The 16,615-nt window shown below is 53.1% G+C and overlaps 2 protein-coding genes across 15 annotated transcripts in view; one reads left to right on the forward strand and one right to left on the reverse strand.

Moving 5' to 3' along the window:
• The window catches only part of ARHGAP17 (Rho GTPase activating protein 17), a 268,089-nt gene that overhangs the window by 109,704 nt on the left and 141,770 nt on the right, over positions 1-16,615 (forward strand). The window lies entirely within an intron of this gene.
• PRKCB (protein kinase C beta) overlaps positions 1-16,615 on the reverse strand; it is an 84,286-nt gene that overhangs the window by 18,127 nt on the left and 49,544 nt on the right. For all 4 annotated transcript variants that reach the window (XM_071760554.1, XM_071760553.1, XM_071760556.1 and 1 more), the window contains 8 exons: positions 15,339-15,495; positions 14,833-14,967; positions 14,576-14,672; positions 10,992-11,138; positions 6,690-6,863; positions 3,854-3,945; positions 3,097-3,159; positions 1,802-1,940 (listed from right to left, as the gene is read on the reverse strand). In XM_071760554.1, the coding sequence (XP_071616655.1) occupies positions 1,802-1,940; positions 3,097-3,159; positions 3,854-3,945; positions 6,690-6,863; positions 10,992-11,138; positions 14,576-14,672; positions 14,833-14,967; positions 15,339-15,495 (1,004 nt within the window). The remainder of the gene's footprint in view (positions 1-1,801; positions 1,941-3,096; positions 3,160-3,853; positions 3,946-6,689; positions 6,864-10,991; positions 11,139-14,575; positions 14,673-14,832; positions 14,968-15,338; positions 15,496-16,615) is intronic.

A 16,615-nucleotide genomic window follows, 5' to 3' on the forward strand; every position in this document is an offset into this window, starting at 1 on the left:
AGAGTCCTCACAAAAGACCCCAGAGTGCCCACCAGGACGTCACCTGGAGACACCTTGAGGTGTGAGCCAGGTTCCATCCTCTGAGCGTCAGCACCAGGGCCCAGCAGAGACCAGGACTGACACCAAACACCTCCTCCTCTTCTCTCCTGCTCCCCCTCCAGCCATGGCCAAACCTGGGGTACAACTCCAGGGGCCTCAAGTGTCCCAGATGAGACCAAACACCAAGTTTCAGCTCTGAAATTCCTCACCAAGTGCAACTGAAGTTCCCCCCTCCTGTTTGTGAGATGATTTACGAGTGCCCTGGGAAATTCAGGTGTGTTCCCACCAGAAAGGCCTTTAAGAGAAAAGAGGAAGAAATCCCTGCAGAAAAGGACTCTCTGTGACCTGCACAGCAGGGAAGGTCGAACCCCCCCTGGCTGAAGAACTTTTTGTTCAGAGGCAGTGACACAGGTGGGGCCATTTGCACTCAGTGTCACCTTGGCACGTGGAGCTGTACCTTGGAATAGAAAAAGCCCTTAAACTGGGTCAAGCAAATCACTGGACACTTTCACCCTGAAGGCTGGAGAGCATCAGAGCTTCTCGAGGGGAGGAAGCAGGGTCCAGAAGGGCCCTGGAGCTGCAGGAGGGCTCTGCACACCCCTGTGCTCCCTACAAACTCAGGGCTGCTTTTTTTATTCACTCTTTGGAGACCTGCTGGGAGCAGGCTTCAGTACCATCCCTGGGTACTCTGGTGATTTGCATCCTAATTTCCCATCTTCTGTATTTCTTTTGGTAAAAAATAAAAAAATAATAAAAAAATTAGAGCAAGGAGAAGAAAGCAGGAATTTAGGTGATAACACTCAAGCAAATACTGAGAGAAGTGACCATTTGTCCTGCTCTGAAAGAGTATTAATCACACCCAGCACCTGAGCTGTGTACCACCAGAGCAGCAGCATTAATCCTGGTAGGATGAGGATATGTGATGGACGTTTGAACAAGTAATTAAAAACCTCTCTGGCTGCAGCAAACCAGTGTGATTTATCATACAAGCACATCTAACTACATCCCAGCAAAGAATACCTCTTTCTCTAAAATATTGAAGTGAATAAATATTAATCTCATCACTGAAAAGCCAGCAGGCTGAGAAGGCTTTAGAGGGGTATTTCTGTGTTAAGGGAAGAGGCCTTTGGGAATAATCACCTACCTGAATTTCACGAGTCTGATGTTAAATTGCACCCATCCAGCACTTCATGGAAGTGTCATATGTGACTCCATCACATGAGTAACAACCAAAAGCAAAGCAATTTTGGAGCAATCTAGCAGTGCAGACAGGGAGCCTCTCCTCACCAGCCACCCAGCAAGCTGCGGAGATCTAAAGCTTTCCACTTCCCATGGAAATATTACCCACTGCTCATTCATCTGCCTCCCCTCCCCACCAGTCCCCTTGTGCTGTCACAGCCCAGAGCTCCCGGGCTTGGCTTTTCCAGGAGGTGTGCAAGGAGCTTCCCAGGGTGGGCTGGAGCGTGGCAAGGATGGGACAGGCACGGGAATGTCAGGGGCAGAGGGTGGGAAAAACACCCAGAGAGGGAAAACCCTCTGCAGGGAGACCAGCCAGGAGGATTGTGTGCAGGGTCCAGCATCCCTGTGTCTTCCCAGGCAGCTGTAGCCTCTGGGGGATGGACGGTGCTGAAGGGGTTAACCTTCCAGTGACTCCACTGGTGTCCCTGTTTGTCTCAGAAATGGTCCCAGAGCAAGGTGACCCCGTGTCGAGGAGCCCCAGCCCAGGTGTCCGGAGCATCCCCAGCCCTGCCCCAGCCCCTACCTCGGGTGCAATGTAGTCTGGGGTGCCACAGAAGGTCTTGGTGGTCACCCCATCCCAGATGTTCTCCTTGCACATGCCAAAGTCTGCGATCTTGATGTGCCCCTCGCTATCCAGCATCACGTTGTCCAGCTTGAGGTCTCTGCAGAGAGAAAGCAACACCAGGCATGGAGTCAGAGATCAAGGCACACCTTGCCTGGCTCCAGGGGCTCTCTGCAGGGTGGGCTCTGGCTTCTTTCTAGGATGTTTGGGGAAGCGAATAAAAATTATTCAGAGATCAGTCAGGATGAAGTGTGCAGCTCACTTTTAACCCAGAGGAACACCATGCTGGGCAAAACACTTTTAAGTGTAGGGCAGAAAGCTCTCATCTAAAAAATCATAGATTTTTTTTTTTTTCTTTTTTGTGCCTGTGCAGATCAAAGGGTTCTTAAAGCTCCTCAGCACTGCAGAAGCACTGACTCAGCACAAGTCCCTGCATCACCAGAGCTGTGCTCCCCCATCAAAACACCCATCAGCCATCAGCCACCTGCCACTTCATGGCACCTGACACCCACTGGGATGCTCTGCTCTGGGCTCTGGGAATCCTGCAAGCAGGGATGAGCAGCAGGACACTGGTTCCAGTGCTGGAGCAGCAGGCGTGGCAGAGGCTGGATACTGGGATCATGTTGTGAAAGGGAAAGGAGTGTTTGGGTCTGAACCAGAAGTGACAGCCTGGTCCTGCTGCTCTCAGCATGAGCCACGTGTAAGCTCTGGTGTCAGTGGTAAGGAAATAGTGCCCTGCAGCAGAACCCAGGGATCAGAACCGAGCTGCCAGGGAGGGTTCCTGTCCTATGGAGAGAAAAGTATTGAGGGAGGAACCAAAGCTGCTTTCCTAGCAAGTGGGGACAAAGAACCTTCTCCAAACCCAAACACATAGGGGCTCCCAGCTCTGTTTGGGTTGCAGGAACCTGATGGCAGCTGATGGTACCTGATGGCACCTGATGGCACCTGATGGCACCTGATGGTACCTGATGGCACCTGATGGCACCTGATGGCGCCTGATGGTGCCTGATGGTACCTGATGGCACCTGATGTCTCCTGATGGTGCCTGATGGTGCCTGATGGCAACTGATGGTACCTGATGGTACCTGGTGGCACCTGATGGCAGCTGCCAGAGCCTGTGGTGGCAGTGGCAGGGAGCAGAGCCCTGTGGTCAGTGGGGCAGAGGTGCAGTGGGGCTGTGGGAGCCCCAGAGCTGATCAGGGCCATCTCATCAGTGCTCTGGGGTCCCCAGGGGAGGCAGGAACTCCCTCACATACCGATAGATGATGCCTTTGCTCTGCAGGAAGAAGAGCCCGATGGCAATTTCTGCTGCGTAGAATCTGAAAGGAAAAGGTTTAAGAGGAGGGCTGATAATTGCAGGAGATGAATCAAAATGGAAACCTTGCAGATCCAGTCTCACTGAGTGAAACACTCTGGGCATACGTGACCAAAAGGAAGAAGACAGGCACACCACAGCCACAGCAGACCAGTATCAGACAGGGTGACACCGCTGCTGGGATGGGGCAGGGATGGGATCAGGATGCTTGGGGCTGGCAGGGGCTGTCACTTCTTGTTACCCAAATTCTCATTAAGTGAGAGCTGAGACCTACAGCTGTTGGTTCCTGTGTGCTGGCAATGAGGCTTGAAAAGTTATCTGTCATCCCGGGGAGGCTGAGGAGATAACATGCAGCACCACTGCTTTCCTTCAAGAGCGTTCTGGCTCTCAGAGGACTCTGCCAGAGTGCAAATCACCAAGTCAAACCCCCCCACACTCTGTCTTCCAGGAAGCCTCCAAACCTCCCTGCCTGGTGCTTTTATTTACCTACCAACAAGAGCATTGTGCCCCAAAGATGAGCTGGAGGCTAAGCCCAGAATCCTTGCATCCTCCAGCTCTTGCTGTCCTTCCTTTCCCCTCCCTTTCTGCCCAGGACTTGCACCACAAAAGTCTGTGGTTTGGATTAAATTTCCAGCCCTGTCACAAAGATCTGTCAAATCTCTACCCTGAAGGTGCCAAACAAGGGCTGCTGAACTTACACAGCATGTGGCTCTTTAAACCTCCCAACCTGCTGGATCTGGTACATCAAGTCCCCTCCGTTCACGTATTCCATCACAAAATACAGGCGATCCTGGATTAAAAAAAAACAAACCAAAAAACCAAAGCAGAATTATTAGAGCAGGGAACCTGCAGGAGTCAGAAGTAAGGACCAAGGCAACCAGCAGCTCCTGGCTGTATTTTTGGGGGCAGTACAATTCTCATCATGCCCTGCCTGAGGGGTGCAGGTGGAGCCTGTGTTCACTTGCAGTCCACTCCACAGGTGTACCAGGGTGTGCAAGACTGCCAAAACCACCAACCCAAACCATTGCAGGACACTTCTCAGGGATGGAGAAACAACAGCTTGGGACCATCAGGGTGGGACACAGACTGCATCTGAGTGGGTCTTCCCTGCCAGCAGATCTCTGACCACAATGTCAGTTCTGGATGAAAAGAGCAAAATGTGGTGTAGCACCAGGCTGGGCTCATCCTTCTTACAACAAGCAACTTTCTACAGCCTCCAAACACCAGCTGTGGGGCCTTGACACGTAGGAACCCAAAGACATCCCCAGGCTCAGCCCCAGTCCTGACAACCAAAGGCAAACCAGGCAGGCTGGGCACTGCAGGAGCTTCAGGCTGGCAGCAGTACATAACCATCCACAGCATTTCCCACTCTTCACTCCCTCCTTAAATAAACCTTGCCGTGCTTTTGAGACAGGAGAAGGAGCCCAGAAGATATGCAAATGTCAGCATTTCCATAATAAGGGCTATGGGGGGGTACTCAGCTCCTCCATCACCCCAGGGGTGGCACCTGATGTGTGGTACCCAGGGGGCAGCCAGGCTGGGTACAACATGGGGAGAGGGAAAAGAGGTCCTGGCTTCTCAGATGACTGGGAATTTCGGAGCATTCCCCTGTGTAAAGGGCTGTCTCTGCCGTGGCACATGTCCAGCTGGGGCAGGCAATGTCACCTTCAGCAGCCACTGCCACGCCAGCACTGGGAAGCAAAGGCTCCCTGTGCCCCTCTCCAGCTGCTGCTCCCTAAATCCATCAACAGCTTCAGGAAGGAGGAATATTGAAAGAGATGGTCTCTTGAAACAGCCAGCTGAGCTCTAAAAGCGGGATTTGAGCTTTCCTTATTCAGGTGGAGAAGAGAACACTGGTGCTTCAGAGAAAAAAAAACCCTGATCAGGGCTGGCAGATGGCTGGGCAGGCTCCAGGCTGGAGAGGGATGGGGACACAGAGCTGTCCTGGCTCTTCTCGATGGCAGGAATGGATGGGGTCTGTCTAAGCCTGGAGCATCTTGACTCACTGAGCAACAGCCAGTTACCAACCCATAAATACCCCCCATAGAGACTGGTAAAACACCCCCTTGGGCAGCCCAGGGGCTCCTTCCAACACCCACCCCCTTCCAAAGAGCCCTTGCTGGGTTCTCCTCCTGCCTGACTCCCCCCCAGGAACCAGAGAACAAGAGTCTGGGCCAGGACAGCAGCCCAGTTCCCCATCCACACGGTACAGCTCATGTCTGGGTGCCCTTTGGTTCTGAGCCCCTGGGATCTGAGGCTGTCAGCAGGTCACAGCTCACCTGGGGACTTCACCCCCTTCCCAGGAGCCCAGGACCTCTCCAGAGCACCCTAAGATCCCTCAGCTCAGGGCCTCTCCTCTCTCAGCTCCAGGCAGGAGCAATCTCCTTGCTTGATCTCATGTAGTCTTTAAACCCCAGGTTTAGGGCTTTGCTCCCCCCCCAGCCCTGGCTGAGCCGTGTGCTCTGCTCTGTGCTCCCAGGAATCCAAGTGCTTTGTGCCAGCACTCGATAATACACCCTGCTATACATTTTGATTACATTACAAATACGATTACTATTAAGCTACTATAGGTCTGCCAGGAATAATCCCGTGCTGACTCACTTCAGATGCTGGAGAGATGCTGTGTGAAATAGCTTCTCCTGCCACATTTTGATTACCATGCTGCAAAGCCGGTCCTCGGGCTTTAAATACACTGAATGTGTTTGGTAAATGAAATTTCTGGGATAATATTAAAATGTAATCCCCCTGGACAGCATTGTCATCGTTCTAAAGGGCTCTGCTGGTTCCCTCTCCCTGCTCCTGCTGACACCTGCCTGGACGTTTTCATTAAGAGGCTGCTTGGTGCCTGGGCAGAGATTGCTTTGAAGGTCCCCACTCCCTCTCCCTGCCTCTGATTTGTACAAACTCAATCCCGTGCCCATTTCAAACTGAATTTCCTGTGGTTTGCGTCAGGTTTTGCCCTCTCCTCACCATCTCTGATCACGAGAATGAAGCCTGAGAAAAAAAGCTCAGCACACTGCTGTTGATTGATAAGGGAGGTGCCTGGCTGGGGGGGCACCCCAGGGACTGGGGATTCACACCCAAGGCCACCAGCAGCTCCCTGAGGAGCAACCTCAGAGCTGCAGACACCCTCTGTGACCACCTCCAGTTTAACATGGTTTAACACACATGGTTTGGCCATGGGGACGTTTCTGCAAGCAAGGCAGGAGGTAACATGGATGCTGGGGGTTCTGCTGTAACATGGATGCTTTTGCAAACAGCAATCCAGGAAAAATCCCCAAAGGTGTGTGTTGGGGAATCCAAAATAGATGGCCAGGGCAGGAGTCCTGGCAACCTGAAGCCACTCCACAGGGCACCATCAGTCCCGGGTAACTGGTAACTGGTCTCTAGCAGAGCGTGGCTGCCAAACTCACCAGTGAAGCAAAGTGACCAAAATCCATTTTGCAAAGTCTCAGCCTCCCCCCACTCCATGTTCAGGGCCCAGCAGATCCCAGCCTGTTCTGCCCAGGGCCAGGCTGCAGCTCTGGCACTTACCATGGTCTGGAAGCAGGAGTGGAGCTGGGTGAGGAACGGGGGCTTCCCAGAGAGAGCCAGGACACGCTTCTCAACCATCGTGCACTCTACATCATCATCCTGGATCACCACATCCTTCTTCAGGATCTTAACAGCATAGAGCTCATCCGTGCCCTTCCTCTCTGCCAGCATCACCTGGGACACACACACAAAGGCAAACATGGATCTGCAGCACCTCCAGCTTGCCACGGCCAAGGGTTAAAAGGAATGGCTCACTGAGTGTCCTGCAGCTCCCTTTATAGCCCTGAAAGGCTTTAGGTGCCACATGATGCAGAAAACTGCTGCCAGTATATTTCCACAATTATTTAGGCTCCCTAAGTGTAACAAGTGACATATCCACTTCCCTGCCACCTCCTCACCTCCAGGAGCTCAGTCCAAGGCCCCACAACCTCCCATTTGAACCCATCTGCAGGTTTATTTATGACAAGGCCTGGGATGCACTGCTGCTGCTGGTGCACATTTCCCTCATTAATCCCCAAATTTCTGGGAGGATCCCCAAACCCTTCCACCAGGCTCCATCAGTGTGAGCTGCTCCTCAAGCTGCTGGCAGAACAAACAGACTGAAACCAGACTTTGCCTCCCATTTCCCCTCCTCGCCCTCTCTCATCACGTTACATCTGAGCACTCAGTGGAAATAAATTGCTTTCCATTTGAAAGAGTCTGCAGAAATCCTCCAGTCACATCAGGAGCAGGAGTTTGGGTGGTTTGAAAAATAAATTACGAGAAGTCAACATCAATAGGGTGGAACTGAAACGCTCCTCAGGCTGGAGCAGACTGGCAGAGAGAACAGGAGCCTGCTCACAGGGGACTTCTGGGACACTGAGGACAGCAAAGCTTCCCCTGCTGTGGGCTCAGGGCAGGTGACAGGGGCTGGGGGGCCCTGATGCCACAACCCGGGGAGCTGGGGCTGGGGCACAGCACAAGCCCAGGGGCTGCAGAGCATCCCCAGCAGCCTGAGCCACAGCTCTGCCCCTGTGCTGCACCAACCCCTCTGCCACGCTGCATCCCCAGAGAGGAGAGGAAAGCATTTTACAGCTGGAAGATAATCACAGGACACGGAAAGGGGCTCCCACTCCACGCTAATCCATAGCTGCAGAGGCATAAGAATCATCCCCACTCAGAGAAACACCATAAAACTCCCAGGAAAAGACTGGCAGCTTGGGAGCACAACAGATTGATTAGCTGCAAAAATATGAGCAAGCCACAGAATTTAACTTCCCTCTATTTATATTACAGTGAAGAACACCCCGGGTGGGCTGTGCCAAGAGCTGCCTGCTCCAGCCAGGAGCATCTCCCTCCTGCCAGCCTGCTGCAGGACTGGCTCTGACACCACTCCTGGGGTTGTGCTACCACTTCTGGGGTTCTGGTACCACTCTTGGGGTTCTGCTACCACTCCCGGGGTTCTGGTACCATTCCCAGGGCTCTGCTACCACTCCTGGGGTTCTGGTACCACTCCTGGTGCTCTGCTACCACTTCTGGGATTCTGGTACCACTCCCAGGGCTCTGCTACCACTCCTGGGGTTCTGGTACCACTCCCAGGGTTCTGCTAGAACTCCTGGGGTTCTGGTACCACTCCTGGGGTTCTGGTACCATTCCCAGGGCTCTGCTACCACTCCTGGGGTTCAGTCCCAGCTCCCCAGGCAGCCTGGGAGACCCGAGATCACTAAGGAGCAGCAGAGTCACCCTGTGTCCTGGGGCTGGAGATGCTGAGCTGGCACCAGGCACACCTGAGCCCCTGCCCCTGAGTTATTTCCCAGCCCACAGCTCTTCTCCATCCCACCCTGGGGACCTCCAGCTGCCAGAGCACTCTTTTATTTATTTTTTAATTTGATTTTTGGTTTTTTGGTGTTTTTTTTTTTTTTTTTTTTTTTTTTTGGTGCAGAAAAAGCCAATATTTCACTTGATTTATTCCTGTAATATAGAGTATTTCCTTGGGAATGCTCCAGCATAATAAACTGGAGATACCCTGATGCTGAATGTGGAGAAAGAAGCAAGTTCATGAAACTCCCCCGGGGCACTCCAGCCCCCAGGCAGCTCTGCTGGGGGAGAGGGAGAAGTACAAAGCAGCAAACCCGAGAGCTCCTGGTACCAAAGGGTTAAGGAGCCTCAAAACCACCCAGACCAGTGTGCTCATACTGGGAGAGCTCTCCCAGCCAGCAGCAGGGACTGGGACTGCAGCAGTGTGCCAAGCAGGCAGTGCCAGCCCTGGAGGGGACATCACTGCCACCAGCACCACCAGTATGCCCAGGGCTGCCAGGAGCTGGGAACTGGGCTCCTGTCCCCAGCATCCCAGTGCCAGCACAGCACGGATCCTCTGCCCTTCCCCACCTCCCTGTCACCCAGCAGCAGCAGCCAAGTGTCCCCTGGGAGGGGCACCCTGGGGAGTGCCACCAGGGTGTCCCCAGGCTGGGGGACAGGCAGCAGGGTGCTGGGGAGAGGAGCCATGGGGAGGCAGTGGCACACGTGAGGGTGAGGAACCAACGTGCTGGTTTAATAAGCACTAATTAGCATATTTATAACATTCTGTTCCAGGGAACAGTTTCTGTCACACATTCCCTTACATAAGCCGTGAGCCCGACTGAAGAGTTTGCTAAATGTTTCTCAAATTAAAAGAAAAAGGAGGGGGACTGGGGGGGGGGGAAACCACAACTACACAGCTTCCAGATGCCAGGCACAGAGTTTCAAAGGGATTAATTGGCTGTTGGGAGGGAGACAAAAGGGGAAAGAAGGGATGCAGGGACTGGGATGTGTACCTGGGGCAGCTGGGGAACAGCAAGGGCACCACGAGTGGGGCTTTCCTGCTCCCTCTGCTGCCCACCCACAGCCAAGCTGGAAAGCACCAGGCACCCACAGCCCCCTCCCCACAGCATCCCCCTTCCCACAGCCCCCTCCCCACAGCCCCCCTCCCCACAGCATCCCCTTCCCCACAGAATCCTCTCCCCACAGCCCCCTCCCCACAGCATCCCCTTCCCCACAGCATCCCCCTCCCCACAGCATCCCCCTCCCCACAGCATCCCCCTCCCCACAGCCCCCTCCCCACAGCATCCCCTTCCCCACAGAATCCCCTTCCCCACAGCCCCCCTCCCCACAGCATCCCCTTCCCACAGCATCCCCTTCCCACAGCATCCCCCTCCCCACAGCATCCCCTTCCCACAGCATCCCCTTCCCCACAGCCCCCCTCCCCACAGCATCCCCTTCCCACAGCATCCCCTTCCCACAGCATCCCCCTCCCCACAGCATCCCCTTCCCACAGCATCCCCCTCCCCACAGCATCCTCTCTCCACAGCATCCCCTTCCCACAGCATCCTCCCCCCACAGCATCCCCTTCCCCACAGCATCCCCTTCCCACAGCATCCCCCTCCCCACAGCATCCCCCTCCCCACAGCATCCTCTCCCCACAGCATCCCTTCCAGGGACCCATGAGCTGACACTGGGGACCATTTGGAACTCTCTGTTCTCCTTCTGTCCAGATGGCTCAGGGGATCTCCGAGCTCTCCACCTCAGCCAAGGGAGCAAACACACATATCCAGAGAGACTGGGACCTCCCAGAGCTCCAACATTGGTGGCAAAAGGCTGGAGGAGGGAACTGGGAGCAGCTGAGATGAGGGTTCAGCCCTTATGCTCAGCAGGTGATGGGTGAGCATCAGTCCCCTGGCATCCCCTCCTCACCTCTTCCACCTGCCCAAGAGGTGTGCCCCAGAGCAGAGCCATATTTCCCTACAATTAGGGCAATTCCTTAATCAGGGAATTGCCTGTTCCTCACCCAGAGCAGCAAACATCAGAACCAGCCCAGCCTCCTGTCTGCTCCGGGCTGTGAAGCCACCCAAGGACTGGTGTTTCTAATGGAAACCGTGACAGAGCTGGCAAGACCCCAAGGAAAATGAAGGCTTCAAGTCACATAATTACTAGAAGAATTAAATTCTGTTACCACTCATAACCGGTCTGGAAAGTTAATTAAAATGTTCATGGATATTTCTAATTATTAGAGGGAAAAAAAAAAAAAAGAAAAGCCAAATGAAAAAAAGAGCTTTTAAAGACACACCCTGCTTTCCCAAAAAACACATCTGATTTTTGTGATGGTCCAGTCACAGTCTTCACCACTGTGACACAGCAGTCCCACAGTCCAGAACAAACTGGGCTCCCATTCCCCTGACACCAGTGCTCCCAGCAGGGCAAGGATGGGTCACACTGGAGCAGCTCAGAGACACCAGAGACACACGTGTCAAACACAGAGAGGGAGCACGGGCAGGGGTTGTACCAGACCTTCCCAAAGCTGCCTTTTCCCAGCACCATCAGGAAATTGAAGTCTGAGAGTTTCATCCGATCCCTGCTCCCGTTGTTGTCGAATTTGGAAATGGCATTTGTTGTCTTCTCATCCACTGCTTTGGACCCCGCTCCAATCTTGGCTCTCTGTGAAGGTGGAGAGGGGACAGGAAGAAATCAGGAAAAGTTACAGGAAAAAAAAAAAACCAAACAACTGTGAAGAGAGATTATTATAAAGCCAGGAGTGCTCCTGAGATCCCCTGTTAAGCAGCTCCTGTCCAGGTCAGACCCTGAGCTATGGGAACCTTCCCACCAGTGTGACAGGGACAGCACCAAGGAGGGCACCACAGGGGATGTTCCCAGCACGTGGCATGGGCTGGCTGGTGCCAGTGTGCCCTGAGCCATCCAGAGGAGAGGACAGAGCCTTACACCAGCTCTTGTCCCTTGTCCCTCCAAGCTGGCTTCTGCCTCTCACCTCTCCAGGAACAGATGGGTGAATATGAAGAGATTCAGGTAAAACAGAGTTTTCATCCAGCTCCACCTCGGTCCCTCCCTGACCCTGGAGAGAGTCACCCCCTGGTGCCAGTTCAGGCCACAACCCCCCCTTGGCACAGAGCAGGGCAGAGCAAACCCCCCCTGTCCCCCCCGGGCTGCTGCACCAGGACTGCTCAGTGAGGAGCCTCACCAAACCTCTCCTTTGTTAAACACAACACCCCGGGACCTCCTCCTTGGTCCAGGGGCTCTCTAATTTGCTGAACCACCCTTTGTAAAAGCTATCTCACAATTTATTCAGCTTTAATTTTCAGAAATATGCGGGAGTGTGAGGCTTGCACTGAGCTCAGCCTAGCATGAAATTCCATTAACCCGATCCCAGCACTTCCATTTGGCTGCTGCTCACAGCTCCTCCAGATAGGAGCCTCACAAGTAATCTCCAAGCCTTTGCTGCTGCTAATTGGTTCTCCCAAGGTTCTCCATGCTGCAGAATTCTCCACTCAAGGTCACCTGCAGCCCCTACAAACGTCTGAAAAACTCCTGCACTGAAAATGAAAGGCAGGGTCTCCTGGGGCTGGTGCTCAGCCCAGCACGAGGAGCCCCCCCAGCCAGGGCATGGCACACCAAGGGTGAAACAAAAGCTGTGCCCTGCTGTTCAAAATCCTGCTCAAGCAAAAAAAAAATAACATTATCTCCAGCAGAAATGTGCCTTGGGCACTCAACACTTGGCCTTTTGCCACTCACGAAGGTTTCAGCTGCAAGGTGCTTGTGGAGCTTGGATCCAAAGCATGGATCCAAAGCATGGATCCAAACCATGGATCCAAACCACAGATCCAAACTATGGATCCAAACCATGGATCCAAACCACGGATCCAAACCATGGATCCAAACCATGGATCCAAACCACAGATCCAAACCATGGATCCAAACCACAGATCCAAACCATGGATCCAAAGCATGGATCCAAACCACAGATCCAAACCATGGATCCAAACCATGGATCCAAAGCATGGATCCAAACCACAGATCCAAACCATGGATCCAAACCATGGATCCAAACCACAGATCCAAACCACGGATCCAAACCACGGATCCAAACATAGATCCAAACCATGGATCCAAAGCATGGATCCAAACCACAGATCCAAACCACGGATCCAAACCACGGATCCAAGCCACAGATCCAAACCACAGATCCAAAGAGGGGCAGCCCCAGCAGAGCATCCTCTGGGAAGCCCACGTTGTGTAACTCCCTGCAGCAGCCCTCTCCCTGTCTGTCTCAGAGCCACCTCCAAGAGAAACGTGTACTTATCAGCAGGCAAAACAGTCATATTCTGTGAAAGCTTCCCAAATACACCATCACAGCTGAAAACCCACCCTGTCAGATCAGATTTGATATTAAATTAATCTCTGTGAAAACAAGCTGCAGTGCAACTGCAGGGCACTGCGGGGCTCCCCTGGGACCTCACCCCCCAGCCCAGGTCCCCCCAGATGCCCACAGCAGCACCAGGGATGCCCAGGGGACTGACCAAGGCTTTCTGTCCTGAGCAGAGGGGGGAAAAACAACCTGAGGAGGGGGGAAGGAAGAAGCTTTTAATTTGCTCCATCCCAGCAGAGAGCTGGGAGAGCACCCAGCACCCAGGTCCCTCCTGCAGCTGCTCCTGAGCCTGGGTCTGGAGGAGGCTCCTTCAGCCACTGCCACTTGACCTGAGCCTGCAGCACCAGGGCACGGGCACAGGGGACAAAGTGAGGACAGAAGAACAATGCCACCTCCTGATAAAACTGGCTCAGCACATGGCTTGGCCAGGAGGAGCAAAGATCTTACAAGAGAAGGGCCTGAAACAGGAGTCAGGGAGATCTCCACCCTGAGGGAAGGGTCTTGCTCCCACTGGCAGAGTCCCCTCTCTCTGCCTCAGAGTAGAGAAGCCCTTTAGACCCTGTTTGTCACACTCCCAACACTCAGACCACCAAGACCTCTTTATGGTTTACAACCAAAGTGTGCCCAATATTGCTCACCAATTTTTAATTTTTTTTTTTAAAGCACTTGACCTTCATAATCTGACTCCATTTGTCAGTTAATTTACTACATCTGAATTTATGGCACAGCAGCTGATGCTCACATCTCTCAAGCTACCCCAGCAAGAGGTTGATCAAGACTGAGGCTTGGCAGGGGATGTAGTGCAGGGCTTCATGCTGAGCTTTTGTCTCAGGACACCTTCTTGTCCCTGCCAGGACGTGCAAATGGACCTCCCCCCCCTGAAGCCTCTTGGGGAGCTGATCCCAAGCATCACTGGAATCTGTCAGAGCCTCAGCACCTTCAGTTCCCCTCTCTGCACACCCTGGGTGCAGCAATGCTGGGCACCACGGGGACAGGGGCATGGAGGTTATTGGAGATTAAACCATGGCTTCCCCCTACTGTCTGAGCATCCCAGGCTCACAGCTCCAGCAGCTTTCCTGTCGGGAACAGCTCTGGGATGTCAGTGCCAGCCCAGCCAAGCATCACCCAGCCTGGCCCCAGTGCCCCAGCTGGGCTGCAGAGGCTGCTGTGGTGTGTAAGGGCTAAGCAAGGGTTCCTTCCTGAGATGAGCTTCCAGCCCAATTATACTAACATCTTAATTTGTCTTAATTGCTTCTGTTCATAATCAGCAGCACAACAGAAAAAAAAAAAAAAAAAACCAACAAAAAACCAGATGAGCAAATCCTCTGCTCTGGCACCTCAGGACGTGGGCAGAGCTGCTGCAGGTGACATGTGGTGGCATCAGGAGCACCAGGCCAGCCTGGATCTGTCCCTCTCCTGCTGGGATTCAGTGCTGGGGATGTGTTGAGGGAAGTTAACCCCTTGTTTACCTGCTCTATACCCACTGTGGCACACACAGCCCGGGGGTCAGGCAGCCCTGACAGGACAGACAGACGGGGTCTGAAGCAAGACAGAGGAAAAGGGGACCCTTTGCTGTGCTGCTTTCTTTGTAGTAAGAAACAACTTGTCTCAAATAATGGGATTTCAGACCCCTTCCTGAGCAGGGAAGTGATGGGCTGTCTGTGAGGTTGGGCAGTGAGGAGGAGCCTGGAGACCCCAGGAAAAACCCATTCACCTCAAATTTCTGCCTCAGTTCCTCGTTTCCTTCTTCTCCCTCTGGAGGCACTGGGACATTGAAATATTCCCCTTCCTCCTGGCTCAGCAGCTTAAACCTGGGGGGACAGAGTGAGAATGTCAGGTCAGGGTGGCAGAGGGGACATGGGGACAGCACTCAGGGGTTTCCCAGTGCTGGGCTGGCACCAACAGCCCTGAGCACCACGCCAAGATGCTCACCAAGAAAACTGGGGAAAAAAACCCAACTGCAACTCTCACCATCCATCAACTCCCGACTTCTGCAGCTCAGAAATCCCGAAGGACAAGGAGCCCATGAAATCATTCCTGCTGGTCAGATCCCAGTCCCAAATCTCCACCGACAACCGCCGGTCCTTGTCCGTCTCCTTCAGTTGGCTGCCAGGGAGGGAAGGAGAAGGGATGGGGTTTATTCTGGCAGCACCGTGGCCTTCCACAACCCCTGAGAACAGGGATGCAAAATGCAGGGATTGTCCTCAACAGCCACCCAGGGCTCCAGGATTTAATTTCCAGCCACATCCATTTCAAAGGGAGAACAAAGTCCCTGCCCTGAAATGCTCAGCTTTGATCAGGGGTCAGGGCAGAGGTTTGAGAGCTTCTGAGTCACACTTAGAGGCCCTAAAAGAATTATTTCTCAGTTGAATCAGGTTAATGTCTCTGAATAATTAAATCAGAGCAAATACGATTGCATTAATTCTGCGGGGTGAGAAAAACTCGTTTACACATTTAAACATTTTTCTTGTACTTACAATTTAAATGTCTCGTTCCACTCAGGATTCAGGGAGCACTTGATAGTTTTGGTCTTCTGTTTGCTTTCATTTTTGGGATCAGGGATTAGTTTAAGCTTCACGTAGGGATCTGACAAGCCATTAGGATCCATAGGAACTAAGTTTTTAGCATCTCTTACTGGGGAAGAGAAAAAGGATTAAAATCAGTATTCAAACTATAAAAAAGTACCCAACGATTGACAGTTTCCCTGCATGCCAAGAGTAAGTGTGAAAATAGTGATGAAAACCAGAAGTAAAGCTGGGTATGTACAGACATGAGTATTATGGGATAAGGGAGACACAACCGTGTGTCACACAAAGCAAGTGTCAGTGCAAAGCACACACAGACCAGGGAGGCTGAAGGAGCAACACAAGAGATTATTTTCACTTTCTGATGGGACAATTTGCTGCTTGCTCCAGGAGCTGAGCATCTCCTGGGGGTGCTGAGCATCTCCTGGGGGAGCTGAGCATCTCCTGGGAGTGCTGAGCACCTTCTGGGGGTACTGAGCATCTCCTGGGGATGCTGAGCACCTTCTGGGGGAGCTGAGCATCTCCTGGGGTTACTGAGCACCTTCTGGGGGTATTGAGTATCTCCTGGGGGTGCTGAGCACCTTCTGGGGGAGCTGAGCATCTCCTGGAGGAGCTGAGCACCTTCTGGGGGAGCTGAGCATCTCCTGGGGGAGCTGAGCATCTCCTGTGAGTGCTGAGCACCTCCTGGGGGTGCTGAGCATCTCCTGGGGGTTCTGAGCACCATCAGGAGAGGGGAGAGCAAACCTGTGGGTGACCTCGACTGTTTGTAATTGGATTGCAGCTTTGATAAATTAAATACAATTGGGCTGATCTGTCCCTAGATCAGGTCGAGGAGGGGGTTTTGTCTTCTGGGAGAAGGCTCCTCTCTTGCCTCAGTCTGAGCAAAGGTATCAGGGATGGAAAGTCTGATGGGACACGATGGCCATAACCAGGGGAAAAGCTGCTTGCAAGGAAGCCCAGAGCAGAAATTCCCCTTTGTGCCCTGGGGGTGAGGGACAGGACTGAGCCCAGGGCTGGGGGGAGCTGCTGGCTCCTGGGAGCAGGACAGGATGATGTCCCCTTGGAGGACAGGATGCCAAATGATCTCACCCTGGATCAATTCTCTGCTTCGTGTGTCACCCTCCCAAGGGCCAGCCCAACATCCTCTGGGGACAAATGAATAAGCCTTTGTCATTTATCAGACCATTGTTCACTTCTTTAAGGAAGAGGAAAAATCATTCCTGACCCTC

The sequence above is a fragment of the Heliangelus exortis genome, chromosome 17, assembly GCF_036169615.1.
Source record: "Heliangelus exortis chromosome 17, bHelExo1.hap1, whole genome shotgun sequence".
Lineage (NCBI taxonomy): Eukaryota > Metazoa > Chordata > Aves > Apodiformes > Trochilidae > Heliangelus > Heliangelus exortis.